This window comes from Vanellus vanellus, assembly GCF_965231255.1.
Source record: "Vanellus vanellus genome assembly, chromosome: 3".
NCBI classification, from domain to species: Eukaryota; Metazoa; Chordata; class Aves; order Charadriiformes; family Charadriidae; genus Vanellus; species Vanellus vanellus.
In genome coordinates, this window is record NC_138907.1 from 13,539,500 (window position 1) to 13,558,184 (window position 18,685).

An 18,685-nucleotide genomic window follows, 5' to 3' on the forward strand; every position below is an offset into this window, starting at 1 on the left:
ACTGTTGGTGCGTTTCCTTTTGGCCCCACCAAAAGTCAAAGGCCTGGTCTTTGCCTGACTCATGTGACCTGTGCCGCTTCGTGGTCTGGCTCTGTCCCCCCGTAAGTGGGAAGGGGGTGATAAGAACCCCAAACAGAGTAGTTTGGAGAATTAAAATTCCTGCATCAGAGAAGGTGGCCTCTGGAGGGGGGGGGAGGGGGAGCTGTGGGCAGTACCTCATCTCACCGCGTGCGCCCGCGGGCCCTCAGGCCGCCACCTCCCGTCGCGCTGACAAAGGCACGGAGCGGCGAAGTGGATCCCGTGGGGGTGGGTGAAGATCAGACCGAGTGTACTCATACTGCTTTTGGACCCCTTTCTTTGGTACCGGGGTGGACTGAGGGCGCCAGAGCCCTCCCTGAGGTCGGGAGGTGGCGGCCTGAGGGGTGGGGTCCCTGGGGTGGGACCGCTCTGAGGAAGGTGGGACGGGCCAAAATGACGACGGGGCGGGCCAAGATGGCGGCGGGTGGCGGGCGGTACTTCTGCACGGTGGGCCGCGGGCTGGAGACCTTTCTGGCGCAGGAGGTGCGGCAGCGGCTCGGCGCCACAGAGGTGAGGGGGGGAGAGAGCCGGAGCTGGAGCCGGGTGCCGGTGCCCACCCGAGGCGGTCCGGGTCGGTATCGGTGGGGAAGGCGGCCTAGTTCGCTTGGCGCCCCGCAGACCGGCGGCCGCGGCTGTGCTGCCGTCTGCGTGAGGGGGACCCCGCGGGTCCGGTCTTGGCCTGGCTCAGAAGGGGCCGCTAAAGACTGTGGCAGGGACATCTGTCCCTCGGCCAGGCCGTGTCCCCTCACCACCCCCGGTGAGCCGCATCTGGTGCTGCCCTCCCCCTCCCCACCGAGGTGTTGTCCCAAATCACAGAATGGTTTGGGTTGGAGGAGACTTTAAAGACCATCTAGTTCCACCCCCCTGCCATGGGCAGGGACACCTCCCACCAGACCAGGTTGCTCAAAGTCCCAGTCCTCAACCTGGCCTTGAACACCTCCAGGGATGGGACAGCCACAGCTTCTCTGGGCAACCTGGGCCAGTGCCTCACCACCCTTACAGGAAAGAATTTCTTCCTGATATCTAATCTAAATGTCTTCTCTTTCAGTTTAAAACCGTTCCCCATTGTCCTATGGCTCCCCTCCCTGATCAAGAGTCCCTCCCCAGCTTTCTTGTAGCCCCTTTAGAGACCGGAAAGGGCTCTAAGGTCTCCCTGGAGTATTCTCTTCTCTGGGCTGAACACTCCCAACTCTCTCTGCCTGTCCTCACAGCAGAGGGGCTCCAGCCCTCGGATCTCCGGGTTCTTTACCCGGCATGCAAAAACCAACTGATGCATGGAGTCAAGACTTGTTTTATTGCAGTTCTGGGCAGAAAAAGGTGCCAGGCGATCACTTGCAAAGCTAGCACACCTGTTAGGAAATACCTGGAGTCTTTTGTACAAAAAAGTAGGGAAGGCAAATCATATCAAAATAGTTGATTGGTCACTGGTAATTGTATAACAAAAATTCATTTGCTCACGTTGCAAGTTCTGACTGGCTCCTTATACTAAGGTTGTTTTACATTTATGTATAAGATCTCCTCCTAGAGGTTTGATTTTTAGTATTAAAATTACCTAATGTAACTAGAGGCTGTGCCTTCATCCTATCAGTTACCACTAGGTTACTGTTTAACTTTCTATTCTGTTGGGGCTCCACTTGGAACAATGGCTAACTTCAAAATTGGATTATTAATGTTTATGTGCTTTTTGTTTTCGGGACTTTCTATTCCCATTGCTATAGTTTCAGAGTAGGCCACCACATCATAGTTGCTCAGTTTTGTGGATTTTTAACTCTTTTCAACATTAAAGGGGCAAGTGGGTATGAGGGGCTGCGGGGCTGCTGGAAGTGCTCACCCCAAACACCTTCCTGTGTCAGCTTGGTTTCCATTTTTCCCCTCAAGGTGGACTGTGTCATGGGAAAGGTCTTCTTCAGCACAGAGGCGGTACCAGGCGAGCTGAGGAAACTCAAGTCTGGAGAGAGACTCTTTTTGCTGCTGAAGAAACGCGCCCCACTGGTGGTTTCTCGAAATAAAGGTGCGGCACTGACCCCTTCCCGTGGGCCATCCCCCCTGGCTCACAGCTGGGCATGCAGAAAGGTTGAAGCCCCACCTCCAGTCCTATGTATAAAGTTAATATTTGATTTATTTTATTTGTTTGCTAATAGGTGTAGTTTTAATTGAAAGTAATCAATGCTGAAGGGTCTTTCACCCAGATGTGGTTTTGGTGCTTTTTTTTGGTGCTGAAAATGGCTTTTAAAATGTTTTAAATGGATATCTTACCAGCTTGTTTTCTGCTGGCACTGTACATATGTGTGCATGTGTAACACCCTCCCACCCTCTCCAAAAAAATGATTGAACCTGAAGTCCAGTTCTGCATTTTAATGATGAGCCATATTTTTCTTTAGGCAAAGTGGGTCCAGACATATATCCTGTGTCGCTTCACTGTTCAGAACAGAGATTTCTTGTAAATCTCAGCTACTCGGGCCACGTTGTTTGTCAGTGTTGGGATAAGAACTTCAAGTAAGACGGATTGATATCTGCATGCTGGTGGGATTTTATTTGGAAGACCACCGATGGCCCTCAGCTTTGAGGATCAAATGTAACCATGATTCTAAATGAGAGCTAGAAATGCATATTTTTTTTTGTCCCCTTGACCAGCTACAAGGTTTTTAAGTGGCCTGTATGTTTCTCACGCTTCTCTTGTAGCTAGCTCAAGAGGATGACTACTACCCACAAGTGTAAGTTTAGGCATATGTCAGAGACTTTGCAGGATTGAAGGCAGGTTGATGAATAGCAAGGAGAAATTTCCTTTCTAAAAGATTAAACTTGTGGCTTTTATTCTGAGCTGAATCAAAGTGATTCATGTTCATGTCTGTCTTTCAATCCTGGCAAGTGTCCCACATCTCTAATACTGGACCAAGTGCTTTTTGGGGAGGATGGCATGGTAGGCTGGTCCTCTCTCCCTGGGAATGACTCAGAGGTGGTCTGGTTTACTAGAGCTGCTGAATTTTTCTGCAGAATTCAACCCCTGCAAGATTTAATCTTGCTTCTGCAGAACTTGTAATCAGAGGGATGCCTGGGCCTCTGCTAGTGGGGTTTGTGGGTGCAAAGAGCTCAGCTGTGCCTGTGATTGCTGCTGTGGTTCCTGGATTCGCGCCTGAATGAAACCTGAACACAGTCCCTGTTAACAGCTCTTCTCACTCTGTAGGAAAAATCAAATGCTGAGACTAAACTACTTACCCTGAAACTGCTTTTTCTTCCAGGGAAAATACTGCATAAGATTAAAAGCCTTGTCACTGAGGAGCCAAAGTATTGGCTGGATGTTGTCTCTATTTTGAGAAACTTTCATGGGCATGAGGGGAAAGAAGATGAAGTCTCTCAAGAAAACCGATTGCCTCTGAAGAGAAAATCAGAAGAAGAGACAAATATTGCAACTAAAAGGCAGAAAATGGAACAAGTGAGAGAGACTGTGTCTGAGGAATGTCTGGCAGGAGAGAGGTGTGTGGTACCAGAGAGAAAGAGTGATCAGGACTGCTGGACTGAAAGCAAGACTTCCTTAGAAGACCCTTCCAAAAGCAGTGGAGAGAAGCCTATTGTGAATAATGAGCAGCTTAGCTTCAGTTTCAGAGTTTCTTGTCGTTGTAGTGGAGCGATTGCCAAAATACTTCCTTCACAGGTATGCTACAGTATCTATATTTTAAAAGAGTTTAGCAAAGGTGAAGGGAGATGTGTAGTTTATTTGTCATTTTAATTGTGTGTTGTATGTTTTAGCATAAGAAACTGATCAAGGCTTTTTCTGTATTTTCTCAAAAAAAGCCCTTAACCTGCATTTACCTTAAACAAGTGGAAATATAAAGGCTGTTGTTAATTTCTGAGCATTGTTACCCTGAATGTTTTTCAAATCAGTGCCTTTTATTGAGACTAAGTAAAGATAAGAATTTGAGGTAGCTGGGTCTGTGAGGTCTGGTGGAGTCTGAGGAACAACCTGATCACAGCTACTTAAAGGGCCGTTGCAAGGACAATGGAGCCAGACTCCTCTCAAGTGTGGCAGACAGTGTAGAAGAAGGGGCAAAAGCCAGAACTTGCATCTTTGGTGGGCTGTGGTTGGGTATTGGGGCGAACTTGTTCCTCAGGAGGGTGGTGGAGCCCTGGGACGTGTCCTGGGTGAAGTGGATCTTGGTCCATGGGAGAGAGTGGTAGTGTGGAGACCTCCAGGGGCCCCTTCCATCCAGTGCTCTTCCCATCTATAGCATATTTCTACTGTGAGGAAAATTAAAAAAAAAAAAGAAAAAAAATCAAAAAACAAACCCTTTGTAGCTGCAGTTTATGTAGATTTCTCGTACTTGAAGATAACAGTAGTTTTACTAGTTTGTGGGGTTTTTTTTTGTGTTCCTATTAAAGTTAGTACCTTGGGAAGATGGGATACATGACCCTGGCAACACAAATGGCTGCTTAAATCTGTGCTGTGTGTTTGAACTCTCATACTCTGAAGGTACTCAGAGCTTTGTAGACATCATACAACCATTAAGACTGTATGTTGTAATTGTGCATTCATGTTTTTTTCTCTTAGGTAATCTAGTTTACAGCCATCAGAAATATTTTGTGCATATGAGATATAACTCTAAAATGATGGCAGCTTTTGTTGTACCTTGGGCAGGACTTGAACTTCAGCCTCCAGCTGAGTGACAGTCATTTTGTCCTGTGCTGTGTTTGCTCTGCCCCTCACTGACCTGCTCTGCCCTGTTGTACCTCTTGTGATCTTTGTACAACTTGTTCTCCTTGGGATAAAGAGAGACTCTTTCTGTTCCAGTTATTTGTGAGGATTGTGCAGTCAAGGCTGTGATCTGTAGTTTGCTTAATTCTGTTATTTTAACTGCCTGTGACTCTTCTTCCCCCTTGCAGGAGATCGGAAGAGCTGTCGGCATAGCGCTCATGAAGCAGTGTGGGTGGCGGGCTGACTTGCGGGACCCTGATCTAGAGGTAGTGATGCTTGTCTGCTAGGTGGCCTGTTGCTGCTTCCAGACTTGCCCCCAATATCTTTTGTTTTGTTTTTTGCTCCCTTTGCGGGACCGTGGCCTCTTGCTGTTTGTCTTTCTGCTGCTGAATTTAACTAGAAATCATCTGGTAGCGCTGAGCAAAGCTTTTTGATAGCCACTGTGCGTGTGCTTCCCAGGGCACTTAAATAACAGACCGGCCAGCATGGGCCTCTGCATCAGGGGTGAGATCCATACAGGTGATGTTTCAGAATCTGGCACGCTTACAACCTGCTGGACTCTGACTGTGTTGGAAATGGAGGTCACCTGAGCTGCTGGGGGGCTAGTTTAGCCTCTGCAGGGGGAAAAGAGTGAGAAGCAAGGTCATATTCTCAAGGAACTCAACTTGAGAATGCCGCTTATAGAAGAGCCTCCTCCCAGATCCCGTCCCTGACAAGCAGCTTGCTTAAGGCACCCTCCATTGTGCATGGGGTCTGGAGACCTTGGAAAGGACTTGCTGCTCTTGACAAGCTGTTTCTCCATCCCTGTGTTTGGCATGTGGAAGCTGCTCTCGGCACTGATGCTGGGAGGTCTGAGGCCTTCTGTAAAAGCTGTGAGTTCCTCTACTGGCTCCGGTTTTCCAGCCTGTGTGTTAAGTATGGCTTTGTTGAGCCTCAAATGGGGCTCTTGTTCTTGTCCAGGTTTTTGCTGTGAAACCATTCAAGTGCTGAAGACTGTGATTTTCCAACAGCGTCATGTTTCTCTTTGGTCTTCCTGGGGAGAGATTGCAGTCCTGCAAGACCTATTGGGGAGCTCTGTCTTCTTTTGGGATGCTCTCTGTGGGACAGAAAGACAATTTCTTTGAGCAGCCTATGTTTCTGGAAGGATTACCCATGTCTGCCTTCCATCTGGAATGCCCCTTCATGGCAATTGTGTTTTTTTTTGTTTTTTTTTTTTTTTTTTAAAGTTTGTGTGAATAGCTGAGTGCTAGTATACAGCAAATAACCTTCCCCTGCTTAGGGGAAATGGTTTCAGAATTAAAAATACCCATTCAATGTTACAAAAATCAGTTCCCTTCAAGATTCAAGTGCTTTCTGATGGACTCCTGGTTGACAAAATTACCCTCCCAGCTTGCTTAAATATTAAATCATCTTTAAAGTGGCATTCAGATTACCTAGTGTGATTTCTTCCGGTTATTTGTAATTGTCTAAAGCATGCATTTTTATTCTTAAAAAGTAGGATCCGAAGTTCATAGAAACATTTTTTGTGTCTGGTTTAAATGAGTTAAAGCTATTGTCATGTCAGATTGAGGGTTTCTAATGTTTTTTTTTTTCTTCTTTCAGATCTTTGTACATCTTAATGACATTCACACTGTGGTGGGGATTCCCCTTTTCAGGTAGGCATTCTCACTAGATTTGTCTTGGCAGTATTAGAACAGGCATAACTTCTAAATAGTCTTGCTGTCCACTCAGTATTTATCTTCTGGTTTAATATTCACTGGACTGTGACATTAGCCTTGTGGTCTGTCTGGAGCTTATCTGAGCACGTAGGCCAGATTTTGCAGTGAGTTGCGGACAAAAGCAGACTGTGGTTTCTGTGTGTCTGTCTGCAGATCTGTCCAGTTCATTTGTTCTTTCATATTATGTGGGCTTTTCTGGGTCGGTGCCCCATTATCTTACGTTGATTTTTTTGCTGTCTGCAGGCTTCCATTGGCAAACAGAGAGTATATCAAAACAGCAGGACTGCGATCAACAATTGCGTGGGCTATGGCATCTCTAGCTGAAATCAGTGTAAGTGAATGTTCATGGCAAAGATGTAGAGTCCCAAATGAAGAGGGGGTTGCTGCTCATCAGAGCTGGAAGCTTTGAAGAAGCATGGTGATTTTAATGCTCCATGCTCTAATGCATGTGGACAGGGTTTGCCTTATCTGTGTTTATAGAGTGTGCTGCCACTGCTGTTCAACCAGATATCTGTTGTAATCCCATGTCCTTCTCAGCAGAGGTGTTGTTCCTTGTATGCATATATATCTCTAAATGACAAGATTTTTTCACTGTCCAGGCTTTAAATCTTGGTTGCGGTTGTTCTCCCAAGTGAAAACAGAAGCAAGTGTGATGTTTTCCACAGATTAATTTGGTACCAATATACATCTGCAGTCATAGTCGTCTAGGTTGGAAGGGACCTTAAGTACACTCACATTTTTTTCCCCTAAATGTCACCTCAAGGCTAGATGTGTTGATGTGTTGTCTTTAGTGAAAATACGAACACTTTTTACTGTATTCTCTTACAAGCAAGTTTGCCCTGGCACACCAGTGATTATTGTTACCTACGCTGGATTCAGTGGGAGTATGTAGGTGATCTGTACATAGAATCATAGAATCATAGAATCAGTGAGGTTGGAAGGGACCTTTAAGATCATCAAGTCCAACCATTAACCTACCCTGATAAAAACACCACCACTCCTAAACCATGTCCCTAAGCACCTCATCTACCCTTTTCTTAAACACCTCCAGGGATGGTGAATCCGCCACCTCTCTGGGCAGCTTATTCCAATGTTTAATAACCCTTTCAGTGAAAAAATGCTTCCTAACATCTAATCTAAACCTGCCCTGACATAACTTAAACCCATTTCCTCTTGTCCTATCACTTGTCGCCAGGGAGAAGAGGTCAGCTCCCATCTCTCTAAAACCTCCTTTCAGGTAGTTGTAGAGGGTGATAAGGTCTCCCCTCAGCCTCCTCTTCTCCAGGCTAAACAACCCCAGATCCCTCAGTCGTTCCTCATAAGGTTTGTCCTCCAGACCCTTCACCAGCTTTGTAGCCCTTCTCTGGACACGCTCCAACACCTCAATGTCCTTCTTGTAGTGAGGGGCCCAAAACTGAACACAGTACTCGAGGTGAGGCCTCACCAGTGCCGAGTACAGGGGGATGATTACTTCTCTAGTCCGGCTCACCACACTATTCCTGATGCAGGCCAGGATGGTGTTGGCCTTCTTGGCTGCCTGGGCACACTGCTGGCTCATGCTCAGCCGGTTGTCCACCAACACCCCCAGGTCCTTTTCTGCCAGGCAGCTTTCGAGCCACTCCGCCCCCAGTCTGTAGCGCTGCATGGGGTTGTTGTGACCCAAGTGCAGGACCCGACACTTGGCCTTGTTGAACCTCATACCATTGGCCTCAGCCCATCTGTCCAGCCTGTCCAGATCCCTCTGCAGAGCCAATCTACCCTCAAGCAGATCAACACGCCCCCCCAGTTTAGTGTCGTCTGCGAACTTACTGAGGGAGCACTCGATCCCCTCATCCAGATCGTTGATAAAGATATTAAAGAGAACGGGCCCCAGCACCGATCCCTGGGGGACACCACTCGTCACTGGACACCAACTGGATTTAACTCCATTTACCACCACTCTCTGGACACGGCCATCCAGCCAGTTTTTTACCCAACGAAGAGTATACCTGTCCAGGCCATGAGCAGCCAGTTTCTCCAGGAGAATGCTATGGGAAACGGTGTCAAAAGCCTTGCAAAAATCCAGGTAGACAACATCCACAGCTTTTCCCTTGTCCAGCAAGTGGGTCACCTTGTCATAGAAGGAGATCAGGTTTGACAGGCATGACCTGCCTTTCACAAACCCATGCTGACTGGGCCTGATCACCCTGTTCTCTTGCATGTGCCGTGTGATGGCACTGAGGATGATCTGCTCCATGACCTTCCCAGGCACCGATGTCAGACTGACTGGCCTGTAGTTCCCTGGATCCTCCTTCCGGCCCTTCTTATGGATGGGCGTCACATTTGCCAACCTCCGGTCAGCTGGGACCTCCCCAGTTATCCAGGACTGTTCATAAATGATGCACAGTGGGCCGGTGAGCACTTCCGCCAGCTCTCTCAGCACCCTTGGATGGATCCCATCCGGCCCCATAGATTTGTGCACCTCCAGGTGCTGAAGCAGGTCCCTCACCATTTCCCTTTGGACTACAGGGGCTTCACTCTGCTCCCCATCCCTGTATTCTAGCTCAGGGGTCGGAGAATTCAAGGAACAACTGGTCCTACTGCTGAAGACTGAGGCAAAGACGGCATTAAGTACCTCAGCCTTTTCCTCATCCTTGGTTACTATGTTACCAGCCCCATCTACTAGAGGACAGATATTATCCTTGGTCCTCTTTTTATCGCTAATATATTTATAGAAACTTTTTTTGTTGTCCTTGACAACAGAAGCTAGGTTTAGCTCTAGCTGAGCTTTGGCCCTTCTGATTTTTTCCCTACATCGCTTTACTACCTCTTTGTAATCCTCCTGGGTGGCCTGCCCTTCCTTCCAAAGGCCGTATATCCTTTTTTTTTCCCTAAGCTGCAACACTAGCTCCCTGCTTAGCCAGGCCGGTCTTTTTCCCCGACGGCTTGTCTTACGGCACACGGGGACAGCCTGCTCCTGCGCCTTTAGGACTTCCGTCTTGAAAGACATCCAGGCTTCCTGGGCTCCTTTGCCGTGGAGGACTGCCTCCCAGGGGACTTTGTCGACCAGGCTCCTGAAGAGCCCAAAGTCCGCTTTCCGGAAGTCCAAGGTGGCAGTTCTGCTGACCCCCTTCCTTGCTTCTCCCAGAATTGAGAACTCTATCATTTCATGGTCATCCTGAGTAAGCTTTGTCCTGGGAGAGTGTCACGCCCCACTCACAAGAGAGGGGGGGAAGCGACTCAGATTCGCAAATCCCCAACAGTGTGGACTAAGGTGAGACAACTCTCAAGGTCCGTACAAAAACATTTATTAGATTCCCACAGTGATTAATATATGTCTTAACTACGTCCATGATAATTGGTTAGGTATATAACAAATTATGGCAAACGGTAAAACAATGTATGGCAAGTGATAAAGTACACCTTGTGTTACTTCACAACAGATACACAACAAATTATACCATGAATTATAGTGAGTGGTAAGGTATGCCTTGTGTTACATACTTAACTTTAAAAGAAAAAGAGAGGCGAAAGAGAAACAGAGGGATAAAGAAAAAGAGAGAGAGAGAGAGATAAAGAGACCACCGGTCCTGGTTCCAGCGTTGGTCCAGGCAACGGGGGTTTCTGGTTCGTAGGAGCGCTCCTCTGTGGATCTCCAGGGGAAAAAACATCTCTCTCCAGGGAGAAAAGAGGTCTGCAGGGGCACTTATTTTCCCCTTTTATATTCGTGGTATCAGTGTGACCCACCCTGCTGTTACAATGCTCAGGTTTCTCTCCCCCCCCAGGTGATGTGTAGCATGATTTGGGTGGAGAGACAAGTCCTATAGTCATGTATGTTTAGCATGATCTCGATAATCTTCATTAGCATATGCAGGGGTGTGAACTTTAATATGCATTTCGTGGATAATGAGGCAAAGGTCATTATCAGACGTGGTGGCCCCGAAAACAAAGAAACTAACAAGCTTCACAAGTTGAGCAGAAAACCTTGTCTTCACAAGACTTCCCCCCAACAGACACATCCTGTGCTGTCTTGATGAGTTTTCTCTCCTGGGTCACACACGAGATAAGAAGGTATTAGCCTTGTCAGTTCTTTGAGCACAAGACCTACGTTGTCCAGACTCCACATTATTCACCTCTTGGCTACAGCCATATCTCAAAGTCCTTGTGAGTATTTGAGACATTCCTCAGGGAGGCTCAGAGGGCCTCCCCCATCTTTTGTCTCTCACCATTTGTTTCAGGGAATTTACAAGTCGTCTCTTACAGAGAGGAGTCTTTCGTGCTTGGGATGCAATAACCCCTTTATTTCTGCAGGCAGGTGCCTTTGTGCTGGATCCTATGTGTGGGCTGGGAACGATACTGCTGGAAGCTGCCAAAGAGTGGCCCGTGAGTATCGCAGCTGCAATGAGCAGGACCTTTGCAAGATTGTTTGTAGTTGCATCAAGAAAAATCTGTACCTGTTATACCAAAATCCATTACTGTAAAGGTGGAACCAAAGTGATCTTTCTGGGCAGTTGTTAAAAGAGTTTTAGTACAAATGTTCCTTCACAGGAATGTAAAACAAAGACCTATGTACTTGTGCAGGCAGGTGCTGGCAGACCTGGATTTATACTGCAGGGTTTGTGTGAGGCAACCATGCACTATTAAAACTGCCTGGACTTCTGGGAACAGAAGTGACAATGGGACATTACAGTCAGTTGTCAGTATCAGAGGCAGTGTGGCTACCTGTAGCTAGCTGGGGTCTTGCTGTTAGGAGATAGCTCCAGTATTTCTGTCAGTTACAAGTGTCTTGAGCAAAACATGAAAGGAGTGAAGATATCACAGACTTCCCCCATTTTTCTGTCCTCTCTGTATTGCTCTGTGTACTGGTTGTAGATCTCCCAGCAAGGGGTTTGTGGTGGAAGAGCTGTGCAACAAAGCAGTTTTGAGAGGGGTTTATAAAATAAATACACCTGTTTGTCAACTAGATGACTTTTCTCTTTTTCTCTGAACAGGAAGCCTGTTACTGGGGTGCTGATATAAGTGATTCACAGTTAGAGGGTGCGGATGCGAATACTAGGACTGCAGGCCTGATGGATAAGACTGAGTTACTTAAAGCTTCTGTGAAAGGTATGTCTGTAGGCTTTCCAAGTGAGATGCATTTGAAGATTTTTGTGGTCCTGGGGTTATACAGGTAATGTGGGTTCTCTTGAGATGGTGTGTAGTGGAGCTAACTCTCAACAAATAGCTGAGTAGTGACTGTAGTGCTAGCAGATGGATAATTATTTGTTCTCTTCCCCCTCTGAACATCGGCAAGAATAAACTCAGCAGACAGATCTCTGTCCTCTAGTAGATGGGGCCGGTAACATAGTGACCAAGGATGAGGAAAAGGCTGAGGTACTTAATGCTGGCTTTGCCTCAGTCTTAAGCAGTAGGACCAGTTGTTCCCCGAGTACCCAGACCCCTGAGCTAGAAGACAAGGATGGGGAGCAGAATGAAGCCCCTGTAATCCAAAGGGAAATGGTGAGGGACATGCTTCAGCACCTGGAGATGCACAAATCTGTGGGGCCAGATGGAATCCACCCACGGGTACTGAAGGAGCTAGCGGAAGTGCTCACCAGGCCACTTTGCATCATTTATGAGTGGTCCTGGATAACTGGGGAGGTCCCAGCTGACTGGAGGTTGGCAAATGTGGCACCCATCCACAAGAAGGGCCGGAAGAAGGATCCAGGGAACTACAGGTCAGTCAGTCTGACCTCGGTACCTGGGAATGTCATGGAACAGATCATCCTCAGTGCCATTACACAGCTCATGCAGGAGAATAGGGTGATCAGGCCCAGTCAGCATGGGTTTGTGAAAGGCAGGTCATGCCTGACAAACCTGATCTCCTTCTATGATAAGGTGACCACTTAGTGGATGAGAGAAAAGCTGTGGATGTTATCTACCTGGATTTTTGCAAAGCTTTTGACACCATTTCCCACGGCATTCTCTGAGAAACTGGCTGCTCATGGCTAGGACAGGTGTACTCTGCGGGGTGAAAAACTGGCTGGATGGCCATGCCCAGAGAGTGATGGTGAATGTAGTTGAATCCAGTTGGTGTTTGGTCACAAGTGGTGTCCCCCAGGGCTTGGTGCTGGGGCTGGTTCTCTTTAATATCTTTATCAATGACCTGGATGAGGGGGTCGAATGCACCCTCAGTAAGTTCACAGATGACACTAAACTAGGCGGGCGCATTGATCTGCTTGAGGGTAGGTTGGCACTGCAGAGGGATCTGGACAAACTGGACTGATGGGCTGAGGCCAATGGTATGAGGTTCAACAAGGCCAAGTGCTGGGTCCTGCACTTGGGTCACAACAACCCCATGCAGCACTACAGGATTGGGGCAGAGTGGCTCCAAAGCTGCCTGGCAGAAAAGGACCTAAGGGTGTTGGTGGACAGACGGCTGAATATGAGCCAACAGTGTGCCCCGGTGGCCAAGAAGGCCAACAGCATCCTGGCCTGTATCAGGAATAGTGTGGTGAGCAGGACTAGGGAAGTGATCACCCCCCTGTACTCGGCACTGGTGAGGCCCCACCTCGAGTACTGCGTTCAGTTTTGGGCCCCTCACTACAAGAAGGACATTGAGGCATTGGAGCATGTCCAGAGAAGGGCTACAAAGCCTGGTGAGGGGTCTGGAGGGGAAATCTTATGCGGAACGACTGAGGGAACTGGGGTTGTTTAGCCTGGAGAAGAGGAGGCTGAGGGGAGACCTTACTACCCTCTACAAGTACCTGAAAGGAGGTTGTAGAGAGGTGGGGGCTGACCTCTTCTCCCTGGTGACAAGTGATAGGACAAGAGGAAATGGGTTTAAGTTATGTCAGCGGAGGTTTAGATTGAATATTAGGAAACACTTTTTCACTGAAAGGGTTATTAAACATTGGAATAGGCTGCCCAGGGAGGTGGTGGATTCGCCATCCCTGGAGGTGTTTAAAAAAAGGGTAGATGTGGTACTTAGGGGCATGGTTTAGAAGTGGTTTTTGTCAGGGTAGGTTAATGGTTGGACTTGATGATCTTAAAGGTCCCTTCCAACTTCAGCAATTCTATGATTCTATGATAATGAAAATAACAGTTGTCAGACATGGGCAGTAGTTGTCTGTCTTAATAGTAAATGTGTGAATACCACAAAGAGTACATACCATGTGAGCGATTTTTTGTGTCTAATGGGAACGCAGCATGGACAAATCCAGATAAAATGTCGCTTTTAACTTAAATGTACCAAATGAGTAATAGTGGGGATTCACTAAGCTGAGTGTTGCATTGTTGATGTTTTGCAACAGGACTGTTTTAAATGATGATGCCTTTTGCCAGAAACAGGAAATTTGTTTGCTCTTAGTTCACAAGCTAGTCTGAGGAGAAGGTAGTAGTTTTATGACCTTATTCTGGACCTCAAAGCCCGACTCTAGGTTAGTCCTTTATGAAATTAATGACAGACAAAAGCTGAGTGTTTTTTTCTGTGCATGGGTGATGAAGTATGCATATTTTTTTACCTTGCATATTTATTTTTACCAGAATGGTAAGAAGTATTATTTCTTTTTTATAAGAATATATATAGCTTTATTACTTATTTAAATGCTGTGATTAGCCTTGGCATCTTGGGTAATGGAAGGTACTTTGTCAAGCTTTCCTAATACTGAACAAGTAATAGGTGTCTTTGTCAGTGCTCAGAAGCTGTTATTTCTGCATGTTTTGAGAAGGACTGTAGGTAACTTGTCCTTCCCCTTGTAGATAAAATTGTTGTGCTGCAAATGTTGATCCAAGGATGGCCCAAGAAACATCTCCAGCCAGTTCTGGAAAGGCTGGCATAGAATCACAGCAGGGTTTAGGTGGGAAGGGACCGCAGGAGGTCTTTAGTCCTGTCATCTGCTCAGAGCAGGGCTAACCCCAAAGTTGGGTCAGGTTGCTCAAGGCCTTGTCCGGTCAAATTTTGAGCATCCTGAGGGATGGAGAACCCATATTCTCATACCTTCACATGCTGGATATGCTCTGGCCAGCACAGCCTGGTATTTGGTCGGCCTTCATCACCACAAGGGTGCAGTGCTGCATCATGGTCAAGAGAACTGACTGTTCCCAGGATGCAGAAACTCAGGGGAGACACCTCAAAGACACTAGCTCTGACAGAATCCATGTGATTCTAGCTGTAACCAGATTCTTGGGGGGGAGAAAAGAGAAGTGAAGGGAAATTTAACATGTTTCTTGCCATGCAGGTGTGTGTATCTGTAAGTGCTTGCAAGCTTAGCTCCTTTTTTGCATTTTCCTTGTAAAGATGTACTGTGAATTCAGAAGCAGAGGTTAGTTTGGTACCGTGCAGTCGTGCTATTGGGGGCAAACATACCACCAGTAGCAGGGAATCTGCAAGCTAAGCCACTGTCTCATGCATTTGTCTCTTCCCAGTCTGCATTGGGTTGGTAGCTTCATAGTGCCGTTTCTGAGGATAAATACAGAAGGGGCTATGAATTTGGGTGCAAAACCCACGAAAGAGCTGGCAGACGGTTTTGTAAGGTGAACGGGGGCATAGCTGCTGTTCATTTTTCACATAGTCAGATGTAAAGGCCTGCCTTTATTCTGCAGCATTGCCATTGCCTTCAGAAAGCTTTGATGCTGTGATTTCGGACATTCCATTTGGGAAGAAGTTCAAGATCACAAAAGACATAGAGTTCCTACCGGATATTCTCCAGGAAATGGAGAGGTATGTGTGGCCTTTGACGTGTTTGGGGTTTGATGTAAATGTCATGATGGTTTGCGATACTAAGCATTCAGTCAGCTTCAGGTTTGCTTTATTCCAAACACTCTCCAGCTCCTCTGCAGGCTGTGAAAGTCTGAGTCCTTTACTTGCCCCTTAGAGGCTGTTGTGCCTTGTCTTGCAAGCTGTGGACGTGCTGATGGCAGCACAGGCTGACAAGGAATGAGCTTGTTGTGTCAGCCACACTCACAAATACTCTTTACAAGGCATGATGGTGAAATATTTGTGAGTCACATTCACAAATGTTCTTTACAAGGCAGAAAGAGGAGAGGGTGACCTAGACCAACTTAAAGCATGGCCAGGCAAATAAAGCAGTAATCCTTTCTCGATTGAAGTCTGCTTGTATAAAAATCATAGGCTTTTGGGTTCACACCAAGCTTTCACCAGCCTGCCTTAGCAAGAAGGATCTCAGACCAAAAGATGGTGGTATGCATTTTCCTTTTTGTTAGTGTATACTGAAATATCCAGCTAGCCACTGTGTCTGCTTTTAGATGCCTCCTTTCATCTCTCACCCATCATTCATTTTGTGGCAGAGTTGAGCCAAGCTAATAGCGGGCTGCTTCTAACAGGCACTTCAAACCATCTGCTCCTTTATTTCATTTCTTGGCTGAAAACAAGCTCGCTCTGTAGGATTAGTCTTCAGTGGGTGTTGATCTCGCTCACCCAATGCAGGAATGTTGTGGGAAGAGAGTGAAGAAGGTGAGGTAGCTCCGCAGACTGGCAGGGGCATCCTATATCAGCTTGCGCTGGCCATCCCTCCCTCTGGCCATCCCTCCCTCTGGCCATCCCTCCCTCTGGCCATCCCTCCCTCTGGCCATGCTCGTCTTCTGGTCTTATTTGCTCTGTTGGGCCATCGCAAGCAAAATATTTCCTTGGAAAGGTGGACTTGAGGAAGGGCCCATCACCATAAGAGCTCCACCAGTAAGACTGTTCAATCCACTTGCTGCAAACAGAGGCAGAATGGTCTTTTTTTCCCCTTCTTTCAAGGCCAAGTGTAATGTTTGCTTGTGTAATAAGAAAAATGGATTGCAAACAATGGCTAATTTTCCTCTGTTTCCTGAGTTTGAAAGCCATTAAGGATTAGTGGAACACAGAAAGGACAGGCTTAGAGTCTCCAAAGGGAAGGGTCAGCTTCAGAATTGCCTTACCAGCCCGAGAAGGTCTTGCTGCCCTGGGAAGCTGTTCCTTTGCAGACTAGGGGTAGCTCATGCGACCCAAAACTAGGGCTTGAAGGTGATACTGCTCTTGATCCTTGGAAGAATACCAAGAGTGAAAAAGCAGGGAAGATGGACCCAGTTAACGCAATGGAAAGAACTCCTGAGGTTGTATATGCTTGGGAGTCAGGATAGGGCCCAGTTCTCCCATTTAGGAAGAGATATGAAAATAGGTAATTTAAATTCCATTTGCAGATGTAGGTTACTGAGCTGAGCCATGACCCTTGACATGCTTAGGTGTTTTATCAAGTGCATCTGGCATCTGAAGTGCCAGCAGCATTGAGTTCTGCACAGATGAATGAATGACAGGCAAGATGAACACCTAACCCTTCTTTTTCCTGCAATTGCCAGAGTACTTCGTGTTGGAGGCACTATTGTATTGCTGCTGAGCCAAGATCTCCATAAGCGCATGGATGGCATTACCAAGTGTGCTGAAAATGACTCTCCTAATGCTATTTCTGATGACACAAGTGAAACCGCTGCTGCAAAAGCCCTGAATGTTGATGGGAGTTCTTCCTCCTTGGTGAATAGTGTTGAAGAATCCTGTCTCAGCAGCCAACAGATGCGTTTTGGGTCTCTGGTGCCAGATGGGGTCTATGGAGTTAGTCTTGGAAAGACGGATGCTTTCATATACAAATATAGGAAGATCTCTACTGCTGGGAATCGGTAGCTTTCTTGCACTGTGTTAAAGTGAACTCAAATCCTGATACACTTGAGAAAAAGCATGGCAGTGGTCTGGTGGAGCTCTTCTGATTGAACGAACCCTGTGCCATTTGGTAGCTCACCTCGACTTTCTTTGGATGTACTAAAGTGTTGCTTTTCTATCTTTGTTTTTTAGGAGAGATGGAAGATGCCTACTGGTGTTCCAGATGTTTTTACTGTAAAAGATTGTAATGAGACATAGTCCTCAAATCTTTATTTTGGGAAAGCCTCTCAGTATTGGGAGGAATTTCTTTGGGACAGAAAGTCTTTGTGTTGCAGAACTGCAAAAAAAAAAAAAAACCAAACAAACCTGTAATATTAAATGTAAATGGATTTTGACCTTCAGCAATGTTTTCAGGAGGCACATCTTGTCTGAAGAAGTCTCTAGCTCTTTTTGAGGGCTGGATTTATGCTTTACCATGCACCTTGCAGTCTTGTGTTTTATTCTAAAGCATATTTCTGATGAATTTGAAATGTCGCTATTGAGATCTCTTGGAGTGGCAAATAAACTATTTTCTGTATTAATTCTTTGCAGTATTTGCATGTGTCTAACAAGTATGCTTTAGCTTTTTAGGGTGAAGAGACTTATTTCTATCAGAAATAGTGCTTTTCCTAACTTGAGAATGTTACTCCAAAGGCACAATGTGGAAGGTTGAAAAACTTGTCAAGTGAATGAACAATTAGAATTGACTTCTACCTGCAAAGAAGCACGTGGAAAAATTCTGCTGAAAAGAGAGAGGTCTTAGCAGTTCTTTTAAGGTATTTGTTGGGGGCGAATAGCCTAATGCAAGGCTTTCCCATGGCTGCTGAGCTGACAGGGAAGTGTTTTTATAGAAAATTACTGCAGATAGCTTTCAGATGCTATTTTGGACAAGCATTTGCAACTTGGCAAGCTGGGATGGACAGTGTGTTCCTCTGCCATGAGTAGTGTGGAGATAACAATTAGTAGTGTGTTGGGACTGGTTTGGGCTTTGTTTGCTTTTTTTCTTTTTCTTTTTTTGAAGTTTGTTGTGTGTAGCCTGTTGGAAGTATTACTTGATCCATGTGCTTTCCACACCAGAGTCTCTACTCTGGAGATCTTGGAATTTGAAGTAAGAGCCCATGGTGTGGACTGAACTATGGAGACTCTAAGGGAATGAGGATATGGGTCAGATTGATATGATCCTGCTGCTGAGTCCTGCTGTTTAGCTGTACCTGGAAACACGCCAGTGCATCACAAGTACGGATTTTTGGCTTGAACCAATATTTTTATAATTATCTGCCCTCCCACCCAAGTTCAGCTTTCAAAGAGGCCTTGGAGGAGATGGTAACAAATTCATCAAAAGAAGGGTAATGGGTAACTTGTTCCTGCCATTAGCTCTCTATCAAATATGCACAATCAACAATAATGTGTCTCCTCCCTCTAATGAGCACCAGTCTAAGTTTATTGTAGGAGATGAGGCTTCATCTGATTGCTTAGTTTTTAATGTATCCCAGGAGATGAGGCTACATCTGATTGCTTAGTTTTTAAAGTATCCAGGGACATAAACACTGGACATAACACTGTTTT

At 46.3% G+C, this 18,685-nt stretch overlaps 1 protein-coding gene across 1 annotated transcript; it reads left to right on the forward strand.

The window, feature by feature from the left end:
• Positions 1-492: 492 nt before the first annotated feature.
• On the forward strand, positions 493-17,273 carry THUMPD2 (THUMP domain 2 tRNA and snRNA guanosine methyltransferase; the record flags this gene model as incomplete). Its single annotated transcript, XM_082481623.1, has 10 exons — positions 493-588; positions 1,957-2,089; positions 3,318-3,730; positions 4,957-5,034; positions 6,371-6,423; positions 6,730-6,817; positions 10,777-10,848; positions 11,457-11,571; positions 15,049-15,166; positions 16,786-17,273. 10 exons carry the CDS (start codon positions 493-495, stop codon positions 17,102-17,104), a joined length of 1,485 nt encoding a protein of 494 aa, XP_082337749.1. The 3' UTR covers positions 17,105-17,273.
• Positions 17,274-18,685: the final 1,412 nt, after the last annotated feature.